This window comes from Sinohyriopsis cumingii, unplaced genomic scaffold (genome assembly GCF_028554795.1).
Source record: "Sinohyriopsis cumingii isolate HCF-2022 unplaced genomic scaffold, ASM2855479v2 utg003298l, whole genome shotgun sequence".
Taxonomy (NCBI): domain Eukaryota; kingdom Metazoa; phylum Mollusca; class Bivalvia; order Unionida; family Unionidae; genus Sinohyriopsis; species Sinohyriopsis cumingii.
The window spans coordinates 118,699-133,194 of record NW_028316449.1 but is presented as its reverse complement, the minus strand read 5'-3'; the positions used below and the strand labels follow the sequence as shown (position 1 = coordinate 133,194).

Genomic DNA, 14,496 nt, shown 5'->3' with positions numbered 1-14,496 from the left:
GCATGCATGCATACATACATATGGAGATTTCTATATGGTTTTCTGTATTTGTATATCTCATTTTGTAAATGCATTAGTTGACGATGTATTTATCATGCTTGCGTTCTCGTCTATACCGTGTCTCATAATCTTATGATACGTATAATATGTATCATAGTAACCTGATATAATCTTTGTTAAAGAGGTAATTCAGTCATTTAGACAGCCAGTCATAGATAAATGCATGCACGCACGCATACGTGCATACAAGTATATATATATATATATATATATATATATATATATATATATATATATATATATATATATGCATAAATACATGTCATATAAAAAACTACATATAAAATTACACTGTTATAAGTTTTCCATTTCCTTTTCGTTGCTATTTCGAAGTTAATGTTAAGCACATAACAATATAGACGTATTAACTTTTCGAAATATTATCATCATCAAACAATTGTTAAAAGATCAGTGCCATTCTCAGCCAAATGATTGCAGATTTGCATAATTGCAGGTATTGAGATATTTCGTTTTGTCAATATGGTAGCTGACACAGCATTACTATTGTATTTTTGTCAATTTTCTGTTCTATTTTATGATCTTGTATTATCCTGAATTTGATTAATCTGCTACATACATACATACATACATACATACATGCATGCATGCATGCATGCATGCATGCATACATACATGCATGCATGCATGCATACATACATACATACATACATACATGCATGCATGCATGCATACATGCATGCATGCATGCATACATACATACATATGGAGATTTCTATATGGTTTTCTGTATTTGTATATCTCATCTCTGTTGAAGAGAAAATAAAGTCAGTCAGTCAGTCAGACATACATACATACATACATACAAGGCTATATTTAAAGTTTATTTTGTATTAGTTTTGTATATCATAATACTGGGAGAGAGAGAGAAAGAGAGAGAGAGGGAGGGAGAGAGACGATGAGCTCTTCAGAAACTAAGCTATACGAATAAATTTGAATCTTTTCGCTAGCAACAATGCAATGAGCGTGATTCTGAACCTTCAACAAATATTGCAATACAACAACAAATGTCATTGGAATGTTTACTTCCTATAAATATTACAAAATCAATGTATATTTATTTGCATCATCATTTACACAAAGTTCCTGGCAAGTTTCAAATGGAAAGAGCACAGAAATGTACGATCTCTACTATCATAGGTACCTCTTGCAAAAACCAATTAGCTTCATAAGGCCAAGATTTCTGTTCATATTTTCAGGTCTCAAATACTTACAAAAATGTGTGGCTAACGCTAAAGAAATAATACAATAATACTTTAATTTTACTAATTACATACAGTCTTAATAATTCTCGGTTGAATATAAAGTAAAGATTTTATTTTTGAGTTGCTGAACTTTAAGTTCATGTAAATAAGTATTGTGACAACGGTTTCCGTTTTAAAGGTTTTGAATATATCTTACCAGAAACATCAGACCCATATCTCTTTATCGTCACCTACATCCGGTTGTTGAATTAGATCACGGAAAATATTGAATAATAAATAAATAATTATTACTCTGCCCAAGAAATGATGACAAAATTAATCTTTTAAAATCTGGTAAATAAAATGAAAGCAATACAGCTGTGTATAATCTGCACGTGTGCCCAGTCTTGGAGTGACGACTACAAACAACTTTGGGTGCGAATAAACATAAGTTAATCCAGGCTACGACTTTTAACTGGGTATTATTTGTTCTTGCCTATGATAAATATTATTCCGGTAATAAGAGGAATGACCCCGGCAACGACTGCCAAACCAAAGCCCGCGCCTAGTGCATGGTCTGTTACAATAAATTCAGCTTTTGTTTTCACAGCAAAAATGATAGCTCCAATCAGAGTCAGTCCACCTGTAATGTAAAAATGCATAAGACAATGGTCATGAAAAAAAAACTTCAATCGCACGAACTGCCAGGAGTTAATAACGATACAAAATTAAATTTGCATCACCTCTTCAATTATTCGAATGTAAATAATTACATTTTAAATAATTACATTTTAACAAGAGTTTATTACTAACATAGAAAATCCGAACGTTTCACTGTTTGATGGCGAAACATGCATTACTCACGGGCAATCACTCTTCAAAAGAAATCTGATTAACCGTCATAACTTAACACGGGCAATCACTCTTGCAAAAAAGTCAGATTAACCATCATAAATTACCACGGGCAATCACTCTTCTAAGGAAGTCTGATTAAACATCATACGTTACCACGGGAAATCACTTTTCTAAGGAAATCTGATCAACCATCATAAATTACCACGGGCAATCACTCGTCTAAGGAAGTCTGATTAACCATCATACATTACCACGGGCAATCACTCTTGTAAGGAAGTCTGATTAACCATTATATTTTATCTGCAGTTGTTATTTGTGCATATTACGAATTTTGTTTTTATATCAGCCGTGTACTAGAATTGAAATTACGTGACAGTGTCTATCTAAGGAAACCTAATATATTTCCACGCCTTAATGGGTATCTGAAATAAACCAGTATTATTATTATTATTATTATCATCATCTCTCATGATTATTCCAGGGATAAAGGATCACATATGACCTTAATGTATGTATTTATGTAGTTATGTATGTATGTTGGTTGATGGAAAGGTAGGTAGGTAGGTAGGTAGGTAGTCATGTTAAAAGAGGAAACGTTTACCTGCTGCGATTGCAGATGCAGATGCCCCCAAAGACAGAAATACTTTGTCCTTCATAACAAATATCTTCAGCACCGCCATCGCTATTGCAGCTACCAGCAGAAGAAGTCCTATTATTGTTAGTGCTCGTGTGGCTTTTAAGAAATCTTTGCAAAGGAAACAAATATCGTTGAAAAGAATAGTATCGATTTTTATACAGTAATCTTTGAACTTAAGAGATTAGGACTAATCAAAGATTGGCTATTTTGGAGGGGAAAAAACAACATAAAAAATGTACACATATTGTTTTCTTGATGATCAAGGTTTGTGGGATGGTTTTAGGTAGGCCTCTTCCCAGCTGTGTAGATTTGTAAGAAAAGTCATAACAGCATTTTTCTTATGCAATGTTCGCTCGTTTTTAAACTTGGCCAGTAATATTACCCATATATCGCCATACTAATCCTTTCGGCGATCTTTAACCTGCCTGTTGTGCCTCTCTTTCTTTTTCTCTGTATATATGTTGTCTAACTTTATCACTTATTACTCAACAACATAGTTAAATTAATACATCATTTATAAGTTAATTATGTATTTATCAGAAACATCGAAATTAGAACAAAATGATTGTAAAATGAAATAATGAAAATATAAATAATTTTTAAGTTACAAATAATTCATTTATTTGAAAGTTCTCAAAATAAACTAAAGTCGTACATTGACAGTCAGTTCAAATTTTCAAGAAGTCGTCCATTTTTATTGTTCATCATATATAATATATAATATAATATGATAATATCATTATATATAATATTTTAGTAACTTTAGGAATTACGCATGAACATTTATTAAAAATTCATATCATTAAAAAGATCGTATGATGAGAAAGAATAAGATACAGTCGACGTAAGCATACATGACCACCGGTAGATTGTATGACGTGTGAATACATATTGTGTGCTTCACTGTACTTTATTTTATTTTCTCGTATCATTCAATTACACAAACTATAGCATCGCATCTCTAAATAACGTTAGCAAATATTTCAAGTCAGAAATCCCGTATATATCCAAAACAGTACTCCCATCCACGAGTAATGACAAAGGGGAGTGTTTGTGAAGTGGAAATTTTGTGATAATCTGAATCACATCGGTTAAAAAAAAGCAAAACAACCAAGATTATACCTTAAAGAAGATTTATTTTCATCATCAGTGTATACTTACTGTGCTTGTGGAAACAGTAAATCGATGAAAATGTTCTAATCATGTATCTTTATATTAATATTATCATCAATTTCTATCCTTGTTTCATTTTATCCGACTCGTTACCGCAAGCTTCTTATTACATAGTATGTCATATGCATGCGTTCTATTTTTATGACATTCGCATACGTTCTATTTTTATGACATATGCATGCGTTCTATTTTTATGACATATGCATGTGTTCTATTTTTATGTCATATGCATGCGTTCTATTTTTATGGGACCACTGCAAATGTACTAACAGCAGCCACGCTTGGCGCTCAGCATTGAGATGTTAGTGTTAGGACTGGTTGGCCTGGTGTTAGGATAATGTGACTGGGTGGGACATCATGCTTCATGTCTGCGGCATGATGCCCCAGTGCTATACATCACTATAAACTGCCACACTGCAGACATCGTAGCGATATAACTGAAAAATTGTTAAAGCTACGTTAAAAATCCTAATCATACACACACACACGCTATTTTTATCTCATATGCATGTGTTCTTTCTCATCTATAGCACACGCGTGTGCTCTACTTTTATATGTAATATGTCCGTGTTCTTCTGATTGTTGAAGTATACCCTCAGAGATTTCACCGAGGTTTTGTTTTTACTCTGCATGTTATATCTTACCTAACAAATCAGCATGCTATATCCATCCTGGCAAATCGGCATTTTATATCTTACCTGGCAACTCGGCATACACATCCTTAATATCCATGCAGTTATCTTCTTTATTAATGATGCTCTTTTGACAATATTTCCAGAGCCCGTAATAGAAGCTAGAAAATGAGAACCAGCTGGGTAGAGCAATGGCCACAATGTCGAGGATAAGTGCCAGGGCGGAACATCCCAAGGCTACGTAGTTTATCATCCCTTCCATAGTAAAGCTGTAAATGATAGTAACGTTGTAGGCTTATACAAGCATCCATCTACACACACACACACACACACACACACACACACACACACACATACATACATACATGCATACATACATACATACATGTATAATGTTATAGGTGCATCCATACATACAGACATACATGAAATTGATGTTTGCATTTAATCAAGTATCATGATTTGATTTTCTTGGAATTTTCATAAAATGAAATTTCTATTGTTATATCTTTAATATTTAAAATTTTCAAAAAATTCATATTTTTAGTACATAAATATTACAGTACGTTACCGTGCAGGAAAAAATATTAGTCATTCATCATAGATTGTACGCTAAGGTAAGCAACATTACAATTCAGGAAAATTGCATACGTTAGCAAAATTCCTCAGTACCTACATCTCCGGATAGAATATAGATATTGGAAATGTTATGTACTCTGATGTCAGATGGCATGAGTTCTTGCCCTACAGGCGAACCATTTCTTAAAACAGACTGCGTTATGAAACAAATCTCTTACGTTTTCTCCCAAAAGCAAATTTGCAGGGTCAATATGACACAGCACATACAATTAACTTGATGAATGTGTTTAGCTAACGTGTTCATGGCTCGGGCCCGAGCTAGATACGGTGCTTAATGATCTCGGTTTGTGCACGATTGATTTTAATGAGGTTTCCTTTTGATAACGACGAGGCAGATTGATCATCAGGAGGTGAATTCGGTTCTAAGTATCGAAAAATGCCAAAAGCTGAAATGATACAGAGACAACTTTCCTACTTGTTGAAATATGTCATAAGATGAAACTTTGCAGAAATTGATTTGTTAATAAGGCGCAAAATATGAAAATTTACCCAAACCTCATTTGGCGTTTGTTAATAAACGCGGTTAGATAAATTTAATCCTGATTGGCTGAGCTAAACAAGGGGTGCGCTTCTCAGGCTAAACTTCGTGTTTTATAAATGTTCTAAATTGCAATTGTAGTCAGTCCATGTTTTGCAAGAGGCGAATTCTTAACTTCGAAATGAATAGCAAGCATTTGTTTCTAGCTAAATATAAGTACATGTGGTGTGTATTGTAAGTCTTGATATACGATTATGTAAAAGGGTAAAGAGACGATTCTGAAAGAGGGAAAAGAGAGCAAGGCACCGTATCTTAGTTTCATACAATTTCTCTGTGATATGAGTCCGGGATAATTGTTTGAATTTATTTATCTAAAAATTTCATACATTATTTTATTGATAGAAATCTGAAGATACTTGCTTGAATTTATATGTCCTGAATGTATATGACTCATGTATTCTACGAATTTCATACATTATTTTCTCAATGAGAATCTTGATGTCATTGTTTGAGCCATTCGTTTACATGTAATATGCATCATGAAGGCTAGGAATTAATATTACTATCTCTGATTAATGTTTGTGCCAATGAAATGCTAGTTAGCAAATATTGAACTTAAGGCAGTGAATTTCGCGTATTTATTGTGTAATTAAGAGTGGAGTTCATTTAATCGAGAATCAGTTGCATTAACATCAGAGCGCCTGAGGACTGCCATTTAGTCCAGGAAGTGATTAATAGCCCACACGGCAGTACCTAATGGCTTGTTAAGAGACTAAGTTATGCTATAATACTGATTAATTGTTAAATAGTCTGTCAGAGAGACACATTAATCTTCCCGTACTATGTTCTGTACGATAGAATGTTTTGCTTATTTTAAACTTAAATACTAACACTATAGAATAATGTTTTTTTTAAAAATAAATATGCTAAAACAATAAAATAATGTTATTTTAAATTAAAATGCCAAAAATCTATAGAACAGTGTTATTATAAATTACAATACCAACAATATATTGAATAATGTTTTCATCAAACTAAAATACCATCACTATAGAATAATGTTATTTTAAATTAAAATACGAAAATATAGGATAATATTTCTTTGATTAAAACGTTTAGGCAATTGTCAGACTTAGATCCAGGATTATGAAAATCGGTTTATGCAGACATTTTTAGCGTTTGGAATTAACATTAATCCGTTAGTCAGAGACTAGTAGATTTCACTAATGACAAAAATTGTATACCTAAATATTGCTTTGATAGATAAACGGTATATGTACCTAAATATTGCATTGATAGCTAAACGGTATATACACCTAAACGTGCTTTGATAGCTAAACGGTATACATACCTTAACGTGCTTTGATAGCTGAACGGTATATATACCAAAATATTGCTTTGATAGCTAAACGGTATATATACCAAAATATTGCTTTGATAGCTAAACGGTATATATACCTAAATATTTATTTGATAGCTAAATGGTATATATACCTCAACGTGCTTTGGTAGCTAAACGGTATGTATACCAAAACGTGCTTTGATATATAAACGGTATATAAACCTAAACGTGCTTTGATAGCTAAACGGTATATATACTTAAACGTGCTTTGATATCTAAAAGGTATATAAACCTAAACGTGCTTTGATAGCTAAACGGTATATATACCTAAAAGCGCTTTGATAGCTAAACGGTATATATACCTAAACGTGATTTGATAGCTAAACGGAATGTATAACTAAATATTGCTCTGATATTTATACTGTACGTATACCTAAATATTGCTTTGATAGCTAAACGGTACTTATACCTAAATATTGCTTTGATAGCTAAACGGTATGTATGCCTAGTTATTGCTTTGATAGCTAAACGGTATGTACGCCTAATTATTGATTTGATAGCTAAAAGGTACATATACCTAAATATTGATTTGATAGCTAAACGGTATGTATAACTAAATATTGCTTTGATAGCTAAGCGGTACGTATACCTAAATATTGCTTTGATAGCTAAACAGTACTTATACCTTAATATTGCTTTGATAGCCTAACGGTATGCATGCCTAATTATTGATTTGATAGCTAAACGGTATGTATGCCTAAATATTGCTTTGATAGCTAAACGGTATGTATGCCTAAATATTGCTTTGATAGCTAAACGGTGTATGTACTGAACATGCTTCGATAGCTAAACGGTATATATACCTAAAGGTACTTTAATAGCTTAACGGTATATATACCTACACATGTTTTGATATCTAAACGGTATATATACCTAAATATTGTTTTGATAGCTAAACGGTATATATACCTAAATATTGCTTTGATACCTAAATGGTATCTGTACTGAACATGCTTCGATAGCTAAACGGTATATATACATAAACGTGTTTTGATAGCTAAACGGTGTATATATACCTAAACATGCTTTGATATCTAAACGGTATATATACCTAAACGTGCGTTGATAACTAAACGGTATATATATACTGAACATGCTTTGGTAGCTAAACTGTATATATACCTAAACATGCTTTGATAGCTAAACGGTATATATACCTAAACATGCTTGATATCTAAACGGTATATATACATAAACGTGATTTGACAGCTAAACGTTATATATACCTAAACATTATTTGACAAATATTAAACTTAATAAGAACTTGCCTAAATTCGTTTCGTGCATAAGAAGATAAAATACATTTTAAAACAAAATTTTAGAATAAAATTCATTTATGTGAGGGTTTTTTTTCAGCTGCTTGGATATGTGTGTGCGTGTGTGTGTTATTTATTTAAAAATATTGAGGGAATGGGATGATTATTATTATTATTATTATTATTATTCTCATATTTGTTTCTCAGCACTGTATATACATGTATATGGTATCATCATGATATTCAAACTTTCCAAAGCCTTTCTCCACTTCCAATTCAAAATAAAGAACATTCACCCAACAGTGATAGCCTCGTTTGTTTCATTTAGCGATCTCTATCAGGAACGGCAACTCGTCCGAAACGCGTATTATGAAATAGGCATAGTCAGAGCGGCTTGTAATGTCCACCAATCTTTGGCCTACGACAAATCAAAGAGAAGACCTTGATAAATCGCGCAAAATATCCACTCAAACAAATAGGGCAAACCAATAAAACAAGTAGAATTTGTTTATATCCCCTCTCACATACCATTTCCAGGAAACAAAAAAGCGGACGCAGAGGCGAGAAACAATCTCAATGACCCCATGGGGAAATAACTATCGCCTAAATCTTCAAAGAAATAAATAGCATCATCCTGAACAAGAATATTGGAAAATGGGAAGAACAGTGAGACAAGTCAACTAAAAGCTGACAACTGTGCAAAAGAGAAAATAAAGCAATTAGGAATATAAAGTGCTCGACCTTCAAAACTCTATACGATATAAATATAATAAGTAGAATAAGAACAGGACGTGCAGACAGCTGTATTGAAGGGTTACCAAGTACAAACTCCCCCCACTGCCCGAATCCAAAAATATTCGAAAATGCTTAAGAACCTACCCATATTAGGAACAAGAAAGGACAGTATTACAAACCAAACAGAAAAACACCGGAGACAGAAGCACATACCCAGTTACGAGAAGCCAAAAACAAAATCTTAGGGCGGACATATAATAACTAATTGGTATTCATAAATAAAATAGGAAATAAATGGCAAATTTAAAACACTAATAGACAGATCCCTAACAATAACCGAAATACAGAAATAACAAGAATATAGAAACAGTAAATGAGCTCAGGAACGAAATAAATATAAAAGCTACAAACAGAAGACAGTCGTGGATTTATTTGTAAGGGACTACTTTACAGCAACGACTCAAACAAAAAACCGTGGTTGCATTCAGGTTCGAACTAGATTTGCAAGCTACATAAAAGGCGTAAACGTACAGGACTGCATTATAGCAATAATTTAATAAAGGAGAATGAAAAACGGTGTCAAAAACAAACCTAATATATAAAAACATTGGAAAACATTCAAATTAACATAAAAATAAAATTAAAATAAATAGAACTAAACAACACGCACCACTATCCACGAAACCCTAAAAATAATAGTGACTTTTAATATGAATCAGAGGAAAGGATAAAATAATCAATACAATAAATAATATATGGGATAATCTAAAGAAAAATGCAAACAAATAATAGTTTAAGGGATAAATATATATATATATATATATATATATATATATATATATATATATATATATATATATATATATATAATAAGATAAAATCAAAAAAAACAAATAACGCTAAATAACTAAATGATCAATTAAGTAAGAAATACAAAGACAACAGGAATGCGGGAAAAAGGGCAGATAAGAGCACAAATAAAGATCAAAATTGAAGCAGAAAACAACAACGCATAAAAGTGGAAAAACACGGCAGAAAAGTAGCAGCAATAGAGGAGATCAGTAAAAAGAAGAAAATAACAACAACAACGGAGACGGTAAAAATTATCAGACATAAAGAAGATCAGGAAAAAGAAAAAGGAAACGACAACGCAGAAAATGGCGGAGAAAGCAGAACGAAATAAGAGCAGAATAAGAAGAATAAAACAACAACAACGCAGACGTGAAATGTAGCCGACTTAAACAAGATCAGGAGAGGAAGAAAAAGGAGACAACAACATAAGAAACTGTGGAGAAAGAAGAAATAAAGAAGAACAGGAAAAGATAATGCAAAATGTAGCGGACATCCAGTGCTAAAATGAAAGAAGATACTAGGACAGGAAATAATAGAAAATAATACAAATTGCCACCACCCGCCAACAAAAAAAATTTAATAAAACAAACCTAGTTATATAGAAAAGAAACACCAACCCAACATCAGCACGCCCACCCCACCGGAACAAATATATTCATATGTAACACACAATCAATACAGCATATATATACATAGAATATATATAACTTACAGAACAGGAAGACAAAGTAAAATGTAGCGGACATCCAGTGCTAAAATGAAAGAAGATACTAGGACAGGAAATAATAGAAAATAATACAAATTGCCAGCACTCCCCAACAACAAAAAAAAAATTAATAAAACAAACCTAGTTATATAGAAAAGAAACACCAACCCAACATCAGCATTCCTCCACACCGGAACAAATATATTCATATGTAACACACAATCAATACAGCATACATAAACATAGAACAAATATAACTTACAGACATTATAGCACACGCACCAACACACCCACGCCAAAAAAGCACACACAGGTTATCATATAGGGCTTTCATTCTGACCCAAGAAAGTCGTCTTTGACAAAATCTTGTTTGGCCCTGAAAGGATACTAATTGGTTCTTTTTACAAACTCACAGCGTCGATATCGCGAAATTCAACGGCTATTGTAAGTCAAAATTACGGGGGGGGGGGGGGCATTTTGATTTCTGCACTTTGTTCTGATGGCCATGTGGTTAATTTAAACACAAACGTGTGGAAACTAACGAGTCGCACAAGGCAACAGGCGATACGTGGCATAATCCAATACTACTACAGATGAGCCTACTTTTAGGGTCCTTGTTTCCGTCTTACTCTCGAATACGGATAAGTTAAAAAAGAGTTGCCCTATTGCATATCCTAGCCTTGGTGTTATCATGTATAAAAATAAAATCCACTATCTAGGACAGGCCTCAACGCCCACCCCCTCAGGGCCACCAAGATCCCTCAGAAACAGAGATGATTACTCGCATTATTGCCAAACTATATGATTTGTGTGTGCGTTTGTCTGTTTTTCTGTCGTATACAACGAGCACATGCCTCCTCCTATACCCGTTTTATTGGCGATATTATGTTTGTGTTTGAAAATTCATAACCTTTTTATTTTGTTTTATGTCTCTGTGTGAGCACTCCTAACCTTTTCATTGGTTACAATATGTTTGTGTGTAATCACACCTAACCTTTCCATTGGTTATAATATGTTTGTATGTTAGCATTCCTAAACTTTTCAATGGTTACAATATGTTTGCGTGTGAGCACTCCTACCCTTTGCATTCTTTATAATATGTTTATGTGTGAGCACTCCTAAACTTTTCAGTGGTTACAATATGTTTGCGTGTGAGCACTCCACGCGTTTTCAGTGGTGATAGTCTATCAGTATGTTTTTGTGTATGTGTGAATATTCCTACTCATTTGTCTTCCAGCATTTCATGTTTGACAGCCTATAACTATGGTGTGTGCGTGAGAGAGAGAGAGAGAGAGAGAGAGAGAAAGAGAGAAAGAAAGAGAAAATATCCCTATCCTTTTCTATTTGCACGCCATGGGTGATAGCTTTTAAGTGTGGTTTGCAGATGTATAAATATTCCTACTCTGTAGGATCTAGCTATACATGTATGAGATCAAATATGTTTAAGAAGAAGAAGAAGAAGAACAACAACAAATTGACAAACAACAGAAACAACAAGAAAACTAAGAACATAAAACAAAATACCCTGCAAAGACAGAAAACTCGGAACAGAGAAATGAACATAAAAAAGAAAGAAGAAAGAGGTACGAATTTCCTTAAATCAAGAACATCATAATCGACCAATCACAAACAACCTCCAAAGAAAGTGAAAAGAAAAGAAAATAACAGACGTATATAAACTGACATATTACAAGGAGGTAGAAGATACAGAATATGAAATACAAGACATAGACACTCAATCTGAAATTGTACAAATATAGAAGAGAGAAAAAAAAAAGATCCGACAGGACAAACCCCTATAACACCAATTACACAAAACCATAATAATTGGCCAAAGTACTAATCAACTAGCAAAGAGAAGCACAGAAATACTAGCTGGAAAGATATAGCAAAGTTTATAACAACGCGTAAGCTTTCGGGTAAAATTAAAGTTAGGGATGGGGGTCGACTCGAATGGTTTGCAAAGTTCAGAAGTGGAAACTCCCCCCAAAAATATTATTTTTCATCCACGAGCCCGCGGTAAGAATCAAAATAAACGTCCAAGCGAAATCTTGTATAAACTTTCTGTTTCATGTAAGAATAAAACGTATTTGTGCATTCGGACGTTCATAACTACACCAACTACCTAGAAGACAGACTGCTTTGTTCTAATTTTACAGCTAGTGTAGAGACCTGGTTGCCAAGGTAACATTAAAATTAGAACGAGGACATTATTTTTTCTGAAATTCAATCTCAGCATTTTTAAATCAAATATTTAGGATAGACACATGCAACTTACATTAATAGTGCCATTTTACCCCCGCCTAACACTCTCTCTCTCTGGTATGCTACTGCGGTACATATCACTAAGCTATGGTACATGCGGCAAGAATCGTTTTCAATTGATGTGAACGTGACCTATCCAGGGAGAAAGACAGGTAAAAAATAAACCAGAGAAGTAAAGTAGACAAAAACGTATTTTGTTATGAAAGAGCATACATGTATAGCTCCTGGCAAATTAATCAAAGAAATATGTATCTCACAAATGGACCGAATAATTTGTATGATTTGTATATGGCAAATTTTTTCTTTCGTTGTTTTATATATATAAAAAGATAATTCGAGGCCAGATGAAATATGTATTTATGTTATACATCTGTTCAGTAAAATTACAAATCAAAATTAACATTTCGTGTAAATGAAAGGCTATTAGTAATGTTATTTCAAGATACAAAAGTCAAGTTTGGGAGTCAGTCTTGTGGCACATCCGTACAAACATTGTGCATTGTACATTTTATATTGAGGTTCTTAATTTCTACCTAACATTTAAGGACATCTTACCTTCAATGTATATTGACATTCATTTATTTACCTTTTGGGGGCCCCGAGTGGCCGAGTGGTCTAAAGCGCTTTCCGTTACGCATCACTGCCATCTCACCTCTGTCTGCGTGGGTTCGAGTCTCGGATTCGGCTAATGTGGGTATGTGAGAAAGCTTGCCGGTAGCTTCTCGTGGGTCGGTGGTTCTTTCCGGGGTTTTCCCGGGTTCTTCCTCCACCATTAATACTGGCCGCCATGTATAGCCTATCGTGTGCTGAAAAATGGCGTTAAACCCTACAACAACAACAACAACAATTTACCTTTTGGTCTGTCTTTTTTTAATTCATGGACAATTTGTAAATGAATGTCGAAAGCTAGCATATATATATATATATATATATATATATATATATATATATATATATATATATATATATATATATATATATTCCTATGCATATGCATATCCAATGTTAATGTCCCGAGTGACTATTAATTTAAGAAGAATAACAACAAAATCGTAAGTAACATTTTATATTTAAAATCTTAGCAAATATTTTCTAAACTCGTCAAAACTACATTACCTGGTGTCGCAATGAACCGGATTCAATACAATTCCAATGTAGCACCTCCTGCTGATAGTTTTCTTCAGAGTTTCAAATGCAAACCCACATTTCTGAAACAAATAAACAAAGTCACTGCAATTCGTAGATATGTGATTTCAAAACCCTGCTGCAAGCAAATAAATGTGTCCAATTATTATCTCTTATTTTGGAGCGCTAAATCGTTTCAACAGTTGGCAAATATTTGCATTTTTGTCTCTGTCTCATGCCTCCAAAGGCATACAAGAACTAAAATGCCCTGACATTATATGTCAAAATATTCCAATATTTCTTACCGTGAAATAAAATCAAACTTCTTTCGATGCAAGCGAGTCTCAAGCGTATTTATATAGGTTGTCCTGGAGTATGTCTGTCCAATAGAAAAGTTACAACTAAGGATGAAAAAAACAACAGGAAGTATTAAAACATTTCCACTTTGAAAATTATGTACTTCTTTCACCCGCCTGGAG

General features: G+C 33.3%; 1 protein-coding gene across 1 annotated transcript; it reads right to left on the bottom strand.

Annotated features, from left to right (window-relative positions):
- Positions 1-1,097: 1,097 nt before the first annotated feature.
- Positions 1,098-14,095, bottom strand: LOC149769748 (uncharacterized). The gene is made up of 4 exons (XM_089949774.1): positions 14,009-14,095; positions 4,626-4,828; positions 2,719-2,862; positions 1,098-1,905 (listed from the first exon to the last, which is right to left on the bottom strand). Exons 2-4 carry the CDS (start codon positions 4,819-4,821, stop codon positions 1,745-1,747), a joined length of 501 nt encoding a protein of 166 aa, XP_089805900.1. The 5' UTR covers positions 4,822-4,828; positions 14,009-14,095; the 3' UTR covers positions 1,098-1,744.
- Between the last annotated feature and the right edge of the window lie 401 nt (positions 14,096-14,496).